The sequence below is a fragment of the Protomyctophum parallelum genome (assembly GCF_964188405.1).
Source record: "Protomyctophum parallelum genome assembly, chromosome: 1".
Lineage (NCBI taxonomy): Eukaryota > Metazoa > Chordata > Actinopteri > Myctophiformes > Myctophidae > Protomyctophum > Protomyctophum parallelum.
The window spans coordinates 70,197,353-70,218,449 of NC_139697.1; the positions used below are offsets into that span (position 1 = coordinate 70,197,353).

The 21,097-nt window shown below is 43.4% G+C and overlaps 2 protein-coding genes across 2 annotated transcripts; one reads left to right on the forward strand and one right to left on the reverse strand.

The window, feature by feature from the left end:
- Positions 1-5,733: 5,733 nt before the first annotated feature.
- Positions 5,734-7,902, reverse strand: LOC310854754 (bifunctional UDP-N-acetylglucosamine 2-epimerase/N-acetylmannosamine kinase-like; the record flags this gene model as incomplete). The annotated part of the gene is made up of 1 exon (XM_083759428.1): positions 5,734-7,902. One exon carries the CDS (start codon positions 7,900-7,902, stop codon positions 5,734-5,736), a length of 2,169 nt encoding a protein of 722 aa, XP_083615554.1.
- A 5,856-nt stretch (positions 7,903-13,758) lies between these two features.
- LOC310854761 (beta-1,3-galactosyl-O-glycosyl-glycoprotein beta-1,6-N-acetylglucosaminyltransferase 3-like) lies at positions 13,759-16,909 on the forward strand (the record flags this gene model as incomplete). The annotated part of the gene is made up of 2 exons (XM_083759438.1): positions 13,759-14,959; positions 16,851-16,909. 2 exons carry the CDS (start codon positions 13,759-13,761, stop codon positions 16,907-16,909), a joined length of 1,260 nt encoding a protein of 419 aa, XP_083615564.1.
- Positions 16,910-21,097: the final 4,188 nt, after the last annotated feature.

A 21,097-nucleotide genomic window follows, 5' to 3' on the forward strand; every position in this document is an offset into this window, starting at 1 on the left:
GCCATGGGTTGTAAAATACAGTATCAAGGGTCAACAAGACTGTGGCCGAGAGTCGAACCCTGAACTCCCATTCACAAAGTGCCATACAATCCAGTCAGCTAAAGGGCCAGGCCTTCTAACAAGCAATACTGGCCTTCTAGCAAGCAACATGTACTGTAGCTGAGTGTTAATATTACAAATATAATACATTTGAATAAAAGATTTAGCCTATAATGGCATGGCCAGGTTCAAAGTCACAAAAAAAATAAAAAATAAAAGAAGAAAGAAATGTGAATAAAATTGGTATCTGTATTGATATAGTGAACTAATTTTTGAATTTTGCAGCTATTCAAAAAATAGTCTATCTACAAGGTGGTTGACGCAAAGTCCCAAGGCACACCTGGGCTTGTCTCATGGCACAGCAGTGAGTATATGCCTCTGCTCTGCACACCGTTTGGAACCATGCACTGGTCTATACTCAATCAGGACAATCCAAACAGTGACCACCAAGTTGCCTCTCACAGAAATACTTTCCTTGTTGATTGTCCAAACATTCTGATACTCATTGTATTGTCTTTACTCATTGTATTGTCTCAGTGACAGTCAACCACACCCATGTGGCACTTCAAGCAGCTGAAAACAAAGCCCAGGGATTATCTGTAAATACAATTTGACCCCGGCCTGGTGTGAACACTGCTTTGTCACTTGTGTCCTGAGGGAGCCCATTTTTATCGCTGCTGACGGATGGCTCATGTAACCCGACCCGAGGCTTGTGAACAACAGCCAGTCCTGAGTCACTAGGTACTGGCGTCATTAGGGTGGACACACACACACACACACACACACACACACACACACACACACACACACACACACACACACGCACGCACTCCAGCTTCACCCAACTGATAACTGCTCACTGCTCACAGTGCTCAGTGAGCCAGTTATTGTGACATATACTGTATAGCTCTGTTTACACAATGCTGTACCCCCACCAACTGTATACTTTACCCAGTTTGTTTCTTAAATTGTTTTATGATGTTTTTGACAATTGACACTTACTTTGGCAACGCAAACATACGTTTTCTCATGCCAATAAAGCGCCTTTGAATTGAGCGCAGGGTGGAGGGGAGGCAGATAGGGGTTCGTTGGGTGCCTTCCTCGGGACACATTGCTGGGGCTGGGGATCAAACAGAAGGTCCCAGTTCTGTTTCCCAGGCAGCCTCTCTACCCATTCAGCTATGAGTGCACATGGCGCCACACTGCAACCCGTTGTGAACTTGTAGATCTGTTGTTTTTGGTGCGCAAACAAGTATAAACCAGGCATAGCTCCAACACAAACCCCTAAACCTATGATGATACTCATTCCTCACAATGTCTATTACTCAAATCCTTCTTGTGGACATCTGGACTTCAACTTGTAATGCAAGACAGTACACAATCGCACACACACAGTCACACACACGCACACGCACGCACGCACACACGCACGCACACACACACACACACACACACACACACACACACACACACACACACACACACACACACACACAGAGCCCTCTTTGTTGTCATCTCTCAGACATACGCAGGTTGGCTATAGACAGACCACATGAATCACAGTTCTGTAGATTAGATGCATTATTTGAATCCATAAGTTCAACTAGCCTGGGTAGATACTACTGAAATAACAATATTCTACAAGCTTGAAAGATCTCAATGATGCAGCCTCGCGTTGTAGCTTACTGCAGAAACTGATCTCAATGATGCAGCCTCGCGTTGTAGCTTACTGCAGAAACTGATCTCAATGATGCAGCCTCGCGTTGTAGCTTACTGCAGAAACTAAACAAGAAAGTGCCTATAATTCTCTCACTAACTCTCAACATTTGCACGCACGCACACACAACACAGAATATATATGGGCCTACTGTTTCGGTTAAAAACGACCCCCAAGCCTCAGCCAGCAAGATCTGACACCAATATAAATTAGATTAATGAAAATGTCTCACAACTTTACAAAAACAAAATCATATCTGGTAGAAAAGCATACATTTCATTGTTACAGTTGTAGGTGCTAGCTGTTTATTAGATTGGTGAAAAAAACAAAAACTAATTATGATCTTGGAGGTTGAAGATGTGTTTACTTTGTTTAGTGGGTCAGGCTGCCCATGCACACGCACACCAGCACCCATGCACGCGCGCGCACGCACACACACACACACACACACACACACACACACACACACACACACACACACACACACACACACACACACACACACACACACACACACACACACACACACACACACACACAGGAATCGTGTCTGCTTTGTATTTTCTTTGCCTCTATCTAATTAGTTGGCATTGGGACGAATGTACCATACAGACACTGTTTCCTGTGTCTACGTATGTTACGGAAGCAGACTGTAGTCAATATTACACAGACCAGAAATGTCAAGCTCTGCTGATGAAGTTTGATTAAAGACATTGAAACCCCAAACTGTGTGTGTGTGTGTGTGTGTGTGTGTGTGTGTGTGTGTGTGTGTGTGTGTGTGTGCATGTGTGCGTGAGAGAGAATCCTCCTGGCATACAGCCAGAAGGTCATGGTTGCACAGAGCCACACACACGCACCTGCATGCTACACACACACACACACACACACACACACACACACACACATCTATTGCATTTACACACAAACTTTCACTGCACTCAGTGTGTGTGTGTGTGTGTGTGTGTGTGTGTGTGTGTGTGTGCGTGTGTGTGTGCGTGTGTGCGTGCGTGCGTGCGTGCGTGCGTGCGTGCGTGCGATCTTTGCTAGATCGTCTCTTCAGAGCGACACGGAGCATCTTTGACCTCATAACCTCGCAGCGTATGGCCAGCAGCTGAGTATAGCCTTGACGTATGGAAACACTGGCCACATCTGGAAGACGTTAACCTCAGCTAAATGACTGGGTGGAGAGAAAAGGAAGGGATGCTGCTCCGTGTGCGCTTATAGCCGTGCCTCTCAACCGTTTCCATTTCAAGGACCCCCGCTTTGATATGCATTAGAGGCCACACACTCCCATTTGATACAATGTTCTTCTACTCTCTGGGACTTTCAGAGTTACAGATCCGTAAGGGTATACACTTTGGACCCCTGATTGTCTGACGTGGATAAACAGTGCGCTTATACAGTCATCTTGCTCTTAGTGACACACACACGCACGCACGCACGCACACACACACACACACACACACACACACACACACACACACACACACACACACACACACACACACACACACACACACACACACACACACACACACACACACACACACACACACACACAGCGGCTCTTATGCTCAGCTGGGACACATTTGCCACAACAAGGTAACTCACTGTTATAAGTCAGATTTAGGCTCAGGGTTCTGTGCAGGAGAAAAACAGTCGGTGTTACTGGAGGGCAATATGGGCCTGGGGCTGCACATGTGCAATATGGACAAAACATCATACCTCAATATTTGTGCCAAATATCTAAATAGCGATAGGCTAATGATTAATTTGTTCAGTCCCAGTGTGCACTCTCCCATGAGGCTATTGGGTGTTTGATGATGGGTTGGTGTCCTGCATGATGTAAAAACTAACTGCCATTGTGCTGCGTTTTTCTGAAGTGTAGTCTTGGTGTTGATGAATTTAGTATCCATGGTGTGCCTAGACTGAACTGGTCTGGTGGAATCCCTGGCTATACACCATCATAATGCCGGTGTCGTGCACAGAAAAATAGCCGATCTACAAGTTCTCAATGCAATGTATCGTGATTCCGTAAATTAAGCGTAAATGCTTCACATTGCCACCAACAGTAATGAACTAGATGACACATTCCATAATATATCACGTCATTTTTCGTTCCTAAATGGTTTCTGTGCATCTTGATCTGTGACATGCCAGACATTCAGTCCTCTACATGTAATTACCAAATCACACACACGCACACACACACACACACACACACACACACCCCTCCCCCACCCATTCAGGTGTGAGAAAAGTATACCTGTTGGCATGTTTTTATTTGAAGGCCATAGCGTGGTAAGCAAAATACCTTTCGGGTTTACCTAGAAACAGAGACGCCCTGTTGTGTCAACAAGACAAAATGTATGATTGAATTTGTTATTCTGCTTTTTTTTTGCTTTTTTTTTTGGCAGTATTTGCGGGAAAGAGGGCTTGCCATAACGTTATCTTAGTTATAGCCTATTTTCTGATAAATCATCTACTTTGTTAGAAAGCAAGATGAGGTAGCATAATTGTACCACATCATCACATTCAAGCTTTGAACCAAACAACCACTTCTGTGAAACAAACAAGGAGCGACATCTGTTGACCAAACCATGTAAGTACAACAATATTATGAGAATCTAGAATAGAAATCTGTCTGTCTGTCTGTCTGTCTGTCTGTCTGTCTGTCTGGGCTCCAAATTGTTGTGAAAGGAATGGGACAGCACTTTGAATATGAGTTCACCATATTCACAGCTAGTGCGTACATGCCTATGTCTATCATGTCTATTTTAGTATTTAAGCTGATCGTTTTATTATTAGTTTCATAAATACACTTTCCTGTGTGATAGGGGTTGTAATATTCATATATAATAATATTCATTATACATTTCATTTCCATATTATTTTACGTTGCTCAAGACGTCATTAGTCATTTCTCATCATGTTTCCCTTATTATTATTATTGTTATTAAATATATAGCCTATCCTTCCATTCCGTCTCCCTTTGAGAACAGTGAGAAAGCACTGTCTATTGTGTTTTCTAACCGCGATACATAACTAATTTGCATACTTAAATGATTGACGTTAGGAGGATCCCCCTCATTCCCCTGGTAACTATGAACTGTGGGTAATTTCTTTGCCAAAGTCAGCATCGATGTTGACTTTGGCAAAGGGCACATAAAGGGGAGGGACTGAGCCCTCACTGACTTACCGATTTCAAATGGGACATCCCACAAGCCATACATAATCTCATTCCGGCCAATCACAATTTGTCATGTCAAATTTGCTAAGTTTTCCTTTTTTTCAGAACTGAAAAATGTGCAAACGCTAACCGAAAAACCACAAAAATGGTGGTGTCATAGTAATTCTGTTTGAGTCCAGCAAACAGAAACAGTTAAATTTTTTTCCCCTTCTGAATCGAAAAATTATGAAAACACTAATAAAAGAAACAGCCAAGGAACCTTAGTAAAATGTTTTTTTAATATTCAGTCTGATTCCCTAAAGTCAGCACTGCTCCATTAGTCCAGTCATGTGACTATTCTGTTCCCTTGGTCACGTGATTACATCACGTGGTCTTGGTCTTTCTACAACTTCAAAATAAAATACTATTAGTATTAGACAGATAGACAGATAGATAGATAGATAGATAGATAGATAGATAGATAGATAGATAGATAGATAGATAGATAGATAGATAGATAGATAGATAGATAGATAGATAGATAGATAGATAGATAGATAGCTATTATAGCGATTTAAGCTATAGCCCCGTTTGGAACCTAGCTCACCCTCCAAAACTCGGAGCTATGAGGTTCACTGAATTATACTGTACTGTATATGTCGTTTTTCATGGTTTTCATCAACATATGAATTACAAGCACACATTTCTTTACGAATACAAAATATGAATTACGGGTGCACACATTTTCTTATGAATACAAAATATGAATTACGGGTGCACACATTTTCTTATGAATACAAAATATGAATTACGAGAATTTCTCTACTGAGCCAGTGCTCTGCGCTCCAAACACCATGCTAGCAGCTCCTAGTAAAGCGGGCTCGTCCAGGTCAGAGGTGAGAACCTTGGTGCTGGAGCAACGGGACCTCTGGGAGACAAAGCGTTGGACTGGACCCTGGTAGTAGGAGGCGAGCACGCCGGACAGGATCACCACGGACGGGTTGACTATGTGCACGATATTGACAATGCACATGCCCAGTGCCCTAGATGCCTTTTCAAGGAAAGCCACGGCGTCGGAGTTGCCCTGCTTGGCAGCGTGTATGAGGTGACCGGCGTTGAGCGGCTCCGTCCCGCCCACTTTCAGCCTCTCCGCCTCTCTCTGCAGGGCCATTCCGGACGCGTAGGCCTCCACGCACCCTCGGCCACCGCAAGTGCACTCGGGGCCGTCGTCCAGCAGTGACACGTTGACGTGACCCAGTTCTCCGGCGCAGTGCTCGCTGCCACGGACCAACTGTTTGCGCTGGACGACGCCTCCTCCGATGCCCGTTCCGGTGACGACGGAGACAAAGCTCTCCACTCCCTTGCCGTGCCCGTACGCCCTCTCGGCCAGCGCGGCGCAGTTCCCGTCGTTGTCCACCCAGACGGGCAGGTGCAGCTCCTTGGAGACGAGGGTCCGCAGGTCCACCGACGACCAGGCCGGGATGAGCTCGGTGGACTGGAGGACCACGCCCCTCTGGTGGTCGACCAGCCCTCCCGTGGACACGCCTACGCCCAGTATATTACACTTGCGTGAAGAGGCCTCCACCAAGCCCTCTTTACACAAAAGCAGTATGAGCTGGATCCTGTCCTCGTACTTTTCGGGGTTGGGGTGCATTATCGTGTTCAATATGGTACCATTGCTGACGATGGCCACTCGGAGGTTGGTTCCTCCCAGGTCCACGGCCAGAGCGCAGCGTATCCCCGGGATGGGGACCATGTCCTGTGAGCTGTGCGGGTCCGTGGCTGCGGTGGGGAAGCATAAGGATTTCCGCAGGGGCTCGTCCAGATCGATGCGCCGCAGGAACCCCAGGATGCGTTCCACGGCGTGTCCGTCGCCGTAGATCATAGAGCAGTCGTAGTACTTTCCAAATTGCTGCTCCAGTGCGTTGCAGATCTCACCGTGGGTGTTGGCGTCTCTCAGGTGCAGAACGTTCAGACCCGTCTCTCTGCCGGTCTGTCTGGTGCCCAGGTTTATGACGGGCGTTCCGAAGGCTCCGGCCTCTCTGACGCCACAGCTGCTGTTTCCGATCACGCAGCCGGCGCCGGACACCAGCTGGACGAAATCATTGAACGGCACGTGCTTCACCACCTTGAAGTTAGTGTGGCTCTCGATGCCCTTCTCCCTGATCAGACGCACCATATCCTTACTGCCGGCATCTACGTTGGGGTACAGAAGGAGCGTCTTCTTGTTGAAGGACCTCAGAGCGTCCAACATCAAACCATAGAGCTTTATGGAGTTCGGGTTGTCCGTGGTCACGGGATGCAGCAGTGCTACTACGTAGTCACGTGTCTGAACCTCATCTCCCAGGTGGCGTTTGATGGTGCCCACGAGGACGCCTTGGTCAAGCGCCAAGAGCAGCTTGTCGTAGGAGGGGCATCCGGCCATCAGGATGCGCGACGGGTCCTCGCACATCGCGACGAGTCGCCGCTTGGCGGTGTCCGTGGAACAGGCGTGGTAGTGGGCCAGCTTGCTGACGGCGTGGCGGATGGAGTCGTCGATGGTGCCGCTGACCTCTCCTCCCTCCAAATGCAGTATCCTGACGTTCATTAGAGCGGCAGCGATCGCCAACGCCAATACGTCGAAGCGGTCCCCGTGGACGATCAGGACGTCCGGCCGGAGCCTCTGCAGGAGTTCGGGCAGCTTGACCAGGGCCAGTCCCACGCTCTCCGCCATGGATGCCTCGTCCTCGCCTCGCACGATGGTGTGCATCTTTGCGTCGACGGCAAAACCGTCCCGCTCGATCATGCGGACCGTGTATCCGTAATCATCGATGAGATGGGACCCCGTGACCACCACCTGCAGCTCAAACGCGTCTGGCTCCGATTTGATCCCAAGCATTATTGGGGCCAGTTTGGAATAGTCCGCCCGGTTGGAGGTAGCCACACACACCTTGACATGCCTTTTCATGTGGGCCGCCTGGCATGGCCTCTGCGGCATAAACATAATCACTTGGATCACCTCTTCTGCCCGCAAACCTTAAGCAGACCTCTAATATATATTATCCGACTATGCTTTGTCACGATGACTAAGCCAATCAGATCTATCCATGGGTTCTACCACATTTATCTGATGTCAGCACTAGGTCTACCCCTACCAAATATATAGGATTGTAGTCATGTCATATGTCATATTGGATCTCCTCTAAAAGAAAACACCATAGACAATAAAGACAAATTTAATGTTAAGGTTTAATGTTTTGAGGACTAAAACAAACCCGTTGCAAACATTATGTTGTAATTGATGTTGTAAGATGATAAGAGCGCCCCTCACTTCACACCGGTGCGATTATTTTTTTATGTTCAAAATATCAGATTGTATGTCTGCTATTTTTGAGGGGTGCTACCCCTCATGTGTACCCCATAGCGATGACTTGATTGGCTGAGCACAGAATGTGATGTATGATGATAAGAGCACCCCTCACTTCACATGAGTGTGATTTGTTTAACGTGTGGCAACAAGTATTCCGGCCAATCACAATTTGCGTCATGTCAGCATGATATAGATTCTCCATTAATTGTCAATGGTAATTGAATGTGTGTGTGTAGGACAAAGTTTGTGCACACACCCCAAAAGCTGGATATAGGCGGGGCTAGCGCCCCTCAAAGAAATACAAGACCCAACAGGTATCTATCACTGACTGTAATGAGGGAAGCGGAAAGACAGTGAGGAGAATTCTCACCAAGTACCTTGACCCTTAACCCATTCAGGACGGGAACCCCTTTTAGTGTTTTAAGCATTATGTTATACTTTAGCTATTGGAAAAATAGCAGATCTACAAGCTCATAGTGCGGCACCAAGCTTGTAGATCTGCTATTTCTTTTAAACAGTGAAATTGTGGCGCAAATCTTTGTATATATATTCTTTCAGAGCACACACATTTTTAATTCAAATCTTTACTTCTGGGATGGGGGTCGGCGGCCAAATACATATCATTTTTGGGGTCCTTGATGAAAAAACTGTCTTTTAATTGTCCTCAGGTCTAAGACTATTAATGAATGAAAGACTTGTTTGAACTTGTTCAAAACATTGCATTTATTTTTATGCAATGTGCAATTTTAACAATGTGTTGGTAACAAATCTGCATTGTAACATAAAACATCTGCAATAGAGCGTTGCAGTCCCGCCCCCTTTCATGACGACACCAGGCCCAGGAAATAATTCCCAATGCATTTTTCCCATAGACATTTCACAAAGTATTTATTTAAAGACGGTTACGCCACGGACAAAGCCAACTCGAGTTGTGAGAGGTCATGATGACAAACACAATATTTTGGACCAAACAAATAATTACAAAGATGAAAAACAACAAAAAGAGTGTTTTAACCTGCCGTTTTTTTCTTCTAATTATTTGTTCGGCCCGAAAAATTGTGTTTGTTGTCATGATTTGTCACAACTGGATTTGGCTTTGTACGAGGCTTGAAAGGTCTTTAAATAAATACTTTTTGAAATGTCTATGAGGAAAATGAAAGGGGAATAATTTCCTGTGCCCTGGTAGGGGCTCTATTCTGCATTTTTGTTTTTCTGCATCAAGAATATCCACACAAAAAGTAGAAAATAACATTCTGACAAAAAAATCAGTGGTGCAACTGTCCCATATTCTGTTTTGAACAGAATATGGGACAGAGTTGCACCGCTCACTTCACAGGGGGGTGATTTTTTTAATTACAGTATATGTTTACAGACCAAACTGTAAATAAAAGGTTTACATTACTTTCTGCCTCAGTCCGTATATATTGAGCTGTAGTGAATACGTAGAGAACAGAATGGGACAGAGTTGCACCGCTCACTTCACAGGGGTGTGATTTTTATTATTATTACAGTAGAAGTTTTTTTCTTATGAAAGCAGAGAGTCTTCTGTTTCATACGGTATATAGTATTTATATGTCGCTATAGGCCTTATTTTGTGAATCTTGAGGAGTTCAGGTCCATGTCTTCTCTGAAGTTATCTCTGGTGGGCACAAGCTGAATTCAATAACCAATTACTGTCAAACTGTAGATGGGATCAATGTGTACTGTTTTTCTCGTAAAAGTAGACATTCAGGGCTTTCATTCGGTGTATAGGATTTATAGTATATTTATTGTGTTCATTTTTATATCTGCCTGTCAATGTCTGTGACTTTAAACCTTCCATAACTCTGCTTGCTGTTCAAGATAATCACTTGCAGGCAAAAGCAGGTGTTGCAAAAAGGTCAATATCTCCAGAAAATTTCTTTTTTAAATTGAAGTGGGCTTTCTTTTGATGTATGCATTTGATTTTCCTTCAATGTTAAGTCCATAGCACCAGAAGAATAAGCCTGGCTGGCTTCTGTAGCAGCCAATGTGTTTTAATGACCAAATTAATAGAAAAAACACAAATAAAAAGTACAGCATGACATCACAGGTCCTCTCCAATTTTGGGCCTGTGGCTCCCCGGCTATTTACACTCTTTCTTTCATAGATAGGATCGTAGATCAAAGGAGTTTTTTTATTTTAAGTTTACACTCATGTTTTCCTCATGTTCCTGCAATATGAAAGTTTTGGATGAGACACTATGAGAATGAGTCACATTGTAAAATGTGTATACTCCGAGAAGTATGCCTGAAGTTGATATAGGGTTCTTTTGATTACATTTGTATTACTCTGTGTTTGTTACAAATGGGGATACATTAACACTGAGGAGTATTTTTACTGGGTATGCAGGCGTTACAGGTCCTTCAGAGAGTCCTAATAAGTGAGAGTGCGAGTATACAGCCTGGCGCTAACATTGTGTCCTTAGAGAGTCCCCTCTAGACATCCAGACATTGAATATTTTAGTTTTACAGGCCTTGTGTCTGTTCCATTTACCCCGACTACGGCTGTGAATACCCACCCACCCACCAACAGAGCACAGATGTTTTTGCTTTGTTTTGTTTTGTTATAATCACGTTGAATAAATTGTATGTTTTGTACTGTATTTCATCTAGCTCAGAACTCAGAAATACTATTTTCTGTTATTTGCGTAAATGTTTTACGTTTACTTAAAGCTGCAAACTTATTTTAACCTTTCATGCAGCCAGGATTTTAGTAATTGTTTTAAAAAAAAAGTTTTTATAGAAACCTTTTTTAATTATTATTTTATTTTAATCAATAACATTTTAACCAAGCAACTTATGCACATGCCCTAGGCTGCCAAAGATAAAAACTAAAAGTTTACATCTGTAGCCAAGCTATGAGATGGTCTGCACTAGCTGTAGTACAGCGGCTAACAGCCATATTGTGAGAGAACCTTTCACTTGGTGATACAAGCGTGAAATTTGGCATCTGGGTCACCTCTTTAACTTTTTTAACCGAGCCAGCGAAAAATCCAATATGGCGGTCATTTTTCAAGATGGCCGCCATGGACAACCATGGGTGCGGCCGACTCGGGACCGGGCACTGCACTCCCTGTGGGTGTGTGGAACGTGTGTGTCGAATTTGAAGTCGGTGGGGCGAACGGTTCTCGGGTTACGTGGATTACAGATGTACACACGCACACAAAATTCGTGCAATATAGCATGGAACGGTTGTTCGCTTGGTGATACAAGCATGAAATTTGGCATGAACATGCCTCTGGGTCACCTCTTTAACTTTTTTAACCGAGCCATCCAAGAATCCAATATGGCGGTGCTATTTCAAGATGGCCACCACATCTAAATGTTAGCCTATGTCTACATTTCTTACAAATTTTTGGAAAAAATTCACCATTATAGATAGATAGATAGATAGATTTTTTTTATTTATTTTTTTAAATTTAAATCTTTCTTTTATTCTTTCTTTTTATTTTTTATACCATTTTCTAATGCTAATTAGCATGTTAGCATTATCATGTTAGCATGCTATGTTAGCATGCTAGCATATTACCATGTTAGCATTAGCATGCTACCATGTTAGCATTAAGTTAGCATTAGCATGCTACCATTTTCAGTATGAAAACTAAAAATAATAACAAAAAAATAAGAAAAATAATATAAAGAATATAAAAAATAAAAATAAAGAATACAAAATAAAAAATAAACTATCTATCTATCTATAATGGTGAATTTTTTCCTAAAATTTGTAAGAAATGTAGACATAGGCTAACAATTAGATGTGGCGGACATCTTGAAATAGCACCGCCATATTGGATTATTGGATGGCTCAGTTAAAAAAGTTAAAGAGTTGACCCAAAGGAAGGTTCATGACAAATGTCACGCTTGTATCACCAAGCGAACAACCGTTCCAATGATCTGCTATATTGCACGAATTTTGTGTGCGTGTGTACATCTGTAATCCACGTAACCCGAGAACCGTTCGCCACAAATTCGACACACACGTTCCACACACCCACAGGGAGTGCAGTGCCCGGTCTCGAGTCGGCCGCATGGTTGTCCAGAACCGCCACAAAAGGCCTTTTTTATTTGGCGGCCATCTTGAAAAATGACCGCCATATTGGATTTTTCGTTGGCTCGGTTAAAAAAGTTAAAGAGGTGACCCAGAGGCATGTTCATGCCAAATTTCACGCTTGTATCACCAAGTGAAAGATCGTTCCTATTATCTGCTGTACTATGCTGATACTTCAGCACTTTGGTTAGAAAGGCTTCTTCCAGGCTATAGTCAAAGGTACAGCCGACCTCGAGAATGAACACCTCTCTATGGTTTTCATTTACAACAATGACATCAGGGGTGCCTGTGACAGCCTGTCAGCTGGTCAGTCAATCCTGCTCCGCTTGTGTACAATAGAAAAACAGGTGAGGATAAAGCCTATGACAGCTCCCGACCTGACGTGATATTTGTCCTGGTGCATGTTCAAGTTCAAGGTTTTGCGGAAATAATAAAAGCAGAAGATTCCGGTGTACACCCATATTTGGGCGTACGCCACGTTGATAAATGAGGGCCATATGTGTCTATTTTACGTCATGATGATGTACGATGATAAGAGAACCCCTCACTTCACATATATATACAGCTTTTGTACCCAAAATAATTACGTCATCTTGTCCCCACGTCTCATATTTGCCATCAACAATGAAAGGAGAAATTAGGTCAAATGTCCGCCAAATATGACATAAATGTCCGCAACACAAACATTAAATGCCATCGACAATGAAGGGAAAATGTACGTCATCTTGTCCCCACATGTCTCATATTTGCCATCAACAATGAAAGGAGAAATTAGGTCAAATTTCCACCAAATATGACGTAAATGTCCGCAACACAAACATTAAATGCCATTGACAATGAAGGGAAAGTTTACGTCATCTTGTCCCCACACATCCCATATTTGCCATCGACAATGAAAGGAGAAATTAGGTCAAATGTCCACCAAATATGACGTAAAGTTGTGCAACAGGCATTCTGATTGGCCAGTATGATGCATGATGATATACGATGATAAGAGCGCCCCCTCACTTCACACGGGTGAAGAAACAGGACCGCTGGCCAACAACCAACTCTAAATAACAATACTGGCTCTCTTCTCGTCTTTGCATTGACATTGTAATAATGATTCTGATTCTAATTTCTGCATCCTTAAAACATTACAGGGGCACTGTTAAGGGTGACGTAACAATTACATAATCAACATGTCATCATTATGTCATCCTTGTCTATATTAACTACTGCAGGGGAGAATTTCCTTTCTGCATTTTAATTTGGGTAGAGATGGACAGATGGATCTTTCGAGTTTGGCAGTTTAGTAGAAGAAAACCCCGGGCCATACTTTTAAGTGCTTTATTGGGGACCATTCTTCTGAGTGCTTTCCTGCTTTACGAGTTGGGGCCACGAGAATACCCTCCCCTGCCATACTCTCCGCCGATGATGGCTGAGTATTCCCTGCCGTACTCTCCGCCGATGATGGCTGAGGAGTACCGGCCGGTCTGCTCGGCTCTCATCCGCGGAGAGCTTGTGGGCAAGAAAGACGAGATTGCTCAACTTCTACGACCTCAAGAGAGGCTATCGGAGGAGTTTTATCGTAGCACGACAAAGGACTGCCAAGCATACAAGGTCTTGAGAGGCTTCATCGCAGCACCACTCAGCGCAGAAGAGCGAGACTTCCCCATCGCCTACTCCATGGCGATTCACGGCGATGTCGAGATGTTTGAGCGGCTCCTGCGTGCCGTGTACCACCCGCAAAATGTCTATTGTGTGCATCTGGACCAGAAGTCGGCGGAGGTGTTCCAGGAAGCTGTGATGGCGATCGTGTCCTGTTTCCCCAACGTGTTCGTCGCAAGCAAACTAGAAAGAGTGTCCTGGGGAACTTGGTCCATGACTCAGGCCCATTTAAACTGCATGGACGACCTGCTGAAGTCACCCGTCGAGTGGAAGTACCTGCTCAACACGTGCGGCGCGGACCTCCCCATCAAGACTAACGCGGAAATGGTCCGGACGCTGAAGGTGCTCAACGGGCAGAACAGTTTGGAGTCCGAGGACGTGCCGGACAGCAAGAAGGTCCGCTGGCAGTACCATCACGAAGTCAATAATGACAATGATTACATCAATACCAGAACGAGAATCAGGAAGACACCCCCACCAATCCCTATGTTCTCAGGCAGCAATTACTTTGTGGTCACCAGAGAATTTGTGAAACACGTGCTGGAGAACAAAGAGGCTCAGAACTTCATGGAGTGGAGCAAGGACACGTTTGCCCCCGAAGAACACTTTTGGGCCAGTCTGAACAGGCTGAGCTCCGTGCCCGGGTCGGAGCCGGCCCACAGCAAGTACCACCGCTCTGACCTGACCGCCATCGCTCGCCTGCAGCACTGGGGCTGTCATGAGGGTGATGTACCCGCCCCGTGTCCTCCATGCAAGTCGATACTTAGAAGAGACGTGTGTGTGTACGGGAGCGGCGACCTCCGCTGGTTGTTTCAACCCTGGCACCACCAGCTCATGGCGAACAAGTTTGATCCACAGGTGGACGACACTGCCATTAGATGTGTCGAGGCAATTCTCAGTTTCAAAGCGTTGAATGCAGTGGCGGCCCAGTACACCTACAGATTTTGTCCAAACATCACGCAAATTGGTACACAATCTCTCTAGAGCCATTCAACGAAACGGGTCTTTCAGATTTATCACACTCCATCCTGATTGGTTAAGATTGGCTTCCAAAGTTCACAGGATTGCTCAGTTTCAAACAAAATGCTGCAAATCATGAACACATCGCGTGATTTCCGTGAAATTGTGCACCCACATTCCCACTAGGCCGAGGACGAAATGCCACATGAACAATTTCAACTCAGCCTCAAGGTGGCGCTATAACTGGCCGAAAAGTGTTTTTACCTCTAACTGCACGGATCTGTGGATAACCTGGTGGAGACCTGTGCCCGGAAGGGCACTTTTTTTATGAATTTGTTTTTATTTGGAATTTTTTTATTAGATTCTCCGAGATGAGGTGGATGTGACCTCATCTCGGAGCTACATAACAAGCGTAGGGACTGAGGGAACGTATTGGGGCTGAGCTACAGAATGAGCGTAGCGTACCCAAGCCTTATAACAGTGAAGTGACACGTGCCTGCCTGGAAAATGACATGGGCGTGGCCAAAAGTGGGCGCGGGTTGTCGGGTTAGTGACAATGAAAGGACTTTTAAGACCTTTTTAAAACCTCAAAAAAGAAGAAACGGTAAAGTAATCAACAAACTAAAAAGAAAACGGCCGGGTCAGACATTGGCCAATTGTGGCAAAGGAGACTGTCTGACCATATCACTTCCCTCATCTCCAGTGCCATGTGGTTGTTGGACCACTGCCCAGCATAGGCAACATGCCAGAGATAATGATCGGATTTTCTTAACTGTACGCAGTCCACCTGTATCGTATCAGAAGATTTTGGGGCCAATCCTTTTTTCTCTTTATCTCCTCCCTCTGGGTTTGATTTTTAAAAAGCATGGCATCCCCTACCACTTTTACGCAGACGACTCACAAATTTACTCCCTGAACACTCTGCTGGAATGTCTTAAGGACATAAAAGCATGGATGGCCCTGAACTTTCTTAACTTCAATGAAAGTAAAACAGAGGTCATGGTGTTCAGACAGACCCAGCACTGCCTGTGACACCTCCTCTCTGGATTTGGGCCCCCTGCAACTGTTTTTAAAACCGGTGGTCACAAACCTTGGTGTCAAATTGGACAGTGATTTTAAGTTGGATAAACATCAATTCTGTGGTAAAATCCAGTTTTTATCAGTTGAGGCTTTTAGCGAAAGTCAAGTCTGCCGTAACTTTTAATGATTTTGAACGTCTCATACATGCTTTTATATCAACCCGACTTGACTACTGTAATGCACTGTATGTTGGTGTTACCCAAGCCTGCCTGTCACGACTACAGTTAGTCCAAAACGCGGCCGCTCGCCTCTTAACAGGGACACGGAAGTATGACCACATCTCCCCGATCCTTGCCTCCCTACACTGGCTTCCTGTGCGCTACAGGATCCAGTTTAAGATTTTAATGTTTGCTTTTAAGTCTGTAAATGGGTTGGCAGTGGCACCTGTCTATATTTCGGAACTTGTAACTCCCAAAGTATCGACAAGGGCCCTGATGTCGAGATCCCTAAATCAAAGCTGAAATCCCGGGGGGATAGGTCATTTTCTGTTGTAGCACCCACACTGTGGAATGAACTTCCACCTCATGTCAGAGCTTCTCAATCCTTGTCTGTGTTTAAATCACGTCTGAAAACTCACTTGTACTCCTTGGCATTTGAACATACTGATTAAGAGTTGCTGCTTCCACTGCATTGTGTCCTTATGTGCCCTGTCTATGTACTGTTGTTGCTTTTTTAGTATTTATTTATGTACAGCACTTTGTTTCAACCTTGTTGTATAAAAATGTGCTTTATAAATAAAGTGGATTGGATTGGATTGGATAGAAGATGTATTCGTTTATATGGATTGGATATTTGGATTTTCCTTTACCTCTCTGTAGTGTATGCACCTGCGCTACGAGCGAACTGCCTCCGCCTAGTGGTGCGCCTGGAAGTGTGATTTAATCATACTCTTTGTCAGTTCACCCATTCTTGAGATAAGGGACAAAACTTTTTTCAAACTGGATTTTTTTTTTTTTTAAGATACATTCAAATCAAATGGATGTATTTGTAGACACAGGTCTCAACTACCAATATTGAGAAGGAACAGGTTTTTCGCATAACATTTCTTTCTAAAATGGGACATTTATGCACTTAATACCTGATTCATGTCAACTCCGTCAGACACACTAAAATATTTTTTAATTGAATTTGATAATTTCAACAATAATATAAAGTCCTCAGTTATCTTATACTGGCTTTCAGTAATCAAGTTAAGTAATACAATTATTTTAATATTGTTTTTTTCCAATATCACACTATTATGAAATATCCAATTTCTCAAATCCGTCATTTCAACCTCTATTTTCAATATTATAACATGAAAACCATGTAAAAAAAAAAAAAAATCATCATTACGTATCATTTCAGTTGGTGTTTCAATACATATGCACAAAATATTTAACATCGAATTTTCTATTTCTTTGGAAATTAACAAAAACATCACGGGACGAACGTCTGACGGAGTTGACGAACATCTGACGGAGTTGACAAGTTTAACTGATTTAGGTTCTAGACCACCTAGGATCTTGATTCTGGTGACTAATCCCACATTTTCAAGGATGAGGAATACAGTGGTACTATTTATATTGGCCCTGTGACCATGGCAGCCATTTTCAAAATGGCCGCCACCTGCTGTTATTTTACAATAACTCAAGTTCTACACCACCTAGGATCTTGATGCTGGTGACTAATCATACATTTTCAAGGATGTGGGATACATTGGTACTATTTAGATTTGTCCTGTGACCATGGTAGACATTTTTAAAAATGGCCGCCAACTTTTTGTTATTTCCCAATAACTCAAGTTCTACACCACCTAGGATCTTGATTCTGGTGACTAATGCTACATTTTCAAGGAGGAGGAATACAGTTGTACTATTTAGATTTATCCTGTGACAATTGCAGCCATTTTCAAAAATGGTGGACCTGCTATTATTTTACCAATTTAGTCAGGGAATATTATCAGAATAATGTCAAATCTGTGATTACATTTCTTACCAAGAATTTTTTCACCAATGTGTTTGTAAAGGTGTCTACTAACATATCCCACATTGGTTTCTATTGAACCACCCTAGGGGCATTTTTGACAGCTGCTGAAAGTTGGGTACCATACCAAGTGGCTATGGCCAAACTAGGGAGTCTATGGCCAAACTAGGGGTCAAACCCCTTCGGCTAAATTCGGCCATATATCCACTGGCCCAAATGTGCTGACCTCATTTTGTGATGACGGCTATGGCCGTTTTCAGCCCAAGGAGTGTTCTTCGTGCATAGCTAATGCTTGGAATGCATTCAGAATCATGCAAACTCCCTAGTTTGACATGTCACATGCTACTTAAAGCATAATGAACATTTTGCCTTATATAGGTTGTTGATGGTACCCCAACTTTCAGCGGATATGTTAGTAGACACCCTTCCAAACACATTGGTGAAGAAAATTCTTGATAAGGAATTTATTACCAGATTGTATTAATAATCCCCTGACTAACTCATCTTCTAGACCACCTAGATCCGACTTCACCAACAGAGACCCGATTGACACCTAAACAACAAGTTTGGACAGCCCCACCAATTAGTGTTACGGAAAATAGCAAGTGTCTACCCTAGGCCCAGAGGGAGACACAGAACTTTGATGCGGCTCAAATGTTGCACGACTCCTCAAAAAGCTGCCACCAGAGATGAGAGCTGAATTCTGCCGCACAATGCTCTGCGGCCCAGGAGCAACCAACACCATGTTGGAGTTCTCTGAGTGGTTGAAGCACGAGTCCTAGCCATATAGCCTGTGCAAAGGCAAACACCTTGAAGACCTGCTTGAGGTGAACAGTGAGCGAAAGACTGAAGACAGAAGATCTGCCTTCAGGACTATCAGGCAGGATGTGCAGACACTGAAGGCATCAGTGTCGTTCTGTGTCCCCAGCATGTCAACCAAAGCAATGTTACCAAATCAAAGGAGCCTTCACCTCAAGTCACCTGGGGCTGGGTGAGCAATCGTATCCTGTATCTAGCCTCACAACTAAATACAGACACTTGGCCAGACTGCCGTTTGAAAGGGTCAAACCCTTCATCCTGATTGGGGAAGACCACCCCACCTAATCACACCAACCGAACAAGTGAGGTTGGGGCCTCCAGGTGGGCCAGCAGCCATCTGCACAAGACTGGGCTGGACCCTGCAGGAAAGCAATCTCCAGCCAAGACAATGTAAGTTGACTATAACAGAGCCCCAGAACACAGAGCTCATGAGAAGGATGGAGAAACACTGGCAGGAGGCCACCAAGATACAACGCCACACTGCAGTGGCCAGTGAAGTCAAACTGTGCGTCTTGTGTACCTGAAAGGGACAAGTCAAAGGCCAGAAAGCCCACCTCCTTTTAATGTCCTGTCAGTAGCAACTCAACCTGCAGCTGAAATAAGCCCTGACCCCTCCCAGAGAAAGTTCATCCTTGAAAATGTAATGATTAGTCACCAGAATCAAGATCCTTGGTGGTCTAAAACTTGAGTTATTGGTAAAATAACAGCAGGTTGGTGGTCATTTTGAAAAACAATGGCCTCCATGGTCACAGGACAAATCTAAATAGTACCACTGTATTCCTCATCTGTTAAAAATGTATTATTAGTCGCCAGAATCAACATCCTAGGTGGTCTAAAACTTGAGTTATTGTAAAATAACAGCAGGTGGCGGCCATTTTGAAAAACAATGGCTGCCATGGTCACAGGACAAATCTAAATAGTACCAATGTATCCCACATCCTTGAAAATGTATGATTAGTCACCAGAATCAAGATCCTAGATGGTGTAGAACTTGAGTTATTGTAAAATAACAGCAGGTGGCGGCCATTTTGAAAAATGGCTGCCATGGTCACAGGGAAAATCTAAATTGTACCACTGTATCCCTCATCCTTGAAAATGTAGTCTTAGTCACCAGAATCAAGATCCTAGGTGGTGTAGAACTTGAGTTATTGTAAAATAACATCAGGTGGCGGCAATTTTGGAAAATGGCTGCCATGGTCACCACGAGACAAATCTGTGATGGCCCTATAGCCAAAAATGTTCCTTAAGGCATGCTCTAACTGTGTGCCGAATTAGAATACGTCCCATTATTCAAAAACTATAACTTTATTGTTTTAGGAACACTTTTGTCAACTCCGTCAGATACATGTCAACTCCGTCAGACACAAAACCTGACGGAGTTGACGTCTGACGGAGTTGACAAAATGTCATTTGTTTTCATCTTAACCCTCTGTAGTACAATGTAGCCATTTTGTTTTTGCTTCATTTGTTAGCTAAACCTAACCCTAAACTAAAATAATAAACATTATTTTGGAATTCTTAACAAAGATCATAATAATGTCCTGACGGAGTTGACATGTAAAAGCTGTGACCACCCTGATATCAACATTGTTTGTTTAAAATATCAAACAATTGAATGCTTGTCAGACCAGGTGCTCCACTGTTGCAACAAATACAAACGGGACTTGGAAAAGGAGTCTTCAGGCTAAATCTGTCGACAATATTTTCTGATTAATTTAAGACTTTTAAAAAACCTGACGGAGTTGACGGGAGACGTGGGACACACATTTGATATGAGATAACTAATGGAAAAAATAAATTAAAATTATTGTGTATATTGTTTGCTATGTTGTTGACAATCTACTTTAATTTAGTATGTATATTTATGTGATTGTGACAGTATTAGACACTTTTTTAGCAGTTTGAAATTATGACCACTTGCTGGGGACAGGCTAAATACAGGCGTTTTTGGGTACAGTGCCTGCTTTTAACTAATTCAGATGGCATATGAAAACAATTATAATGAAATGAATGGCATAATAATGCACAACTGTATTACATGTAACTTTGCAAGTGCTTTTATTTTTATTAAATTAATTTATTTTTAACAATAATAAGGCTCTTATGTGTGGGACATGTTTTTTCCACTTTTGTCCCTCATCTCAAGAATGAGTGAGTTGCGAAAATAAGTGGCCTGCGTAACTTATGAACCAGCTAATTATGTAGACTGTAGACATATCTGACCAGAGTCGCCAGACATTGGTTGGTCGGTGTATAGTCGATAACTATATTTATATATATT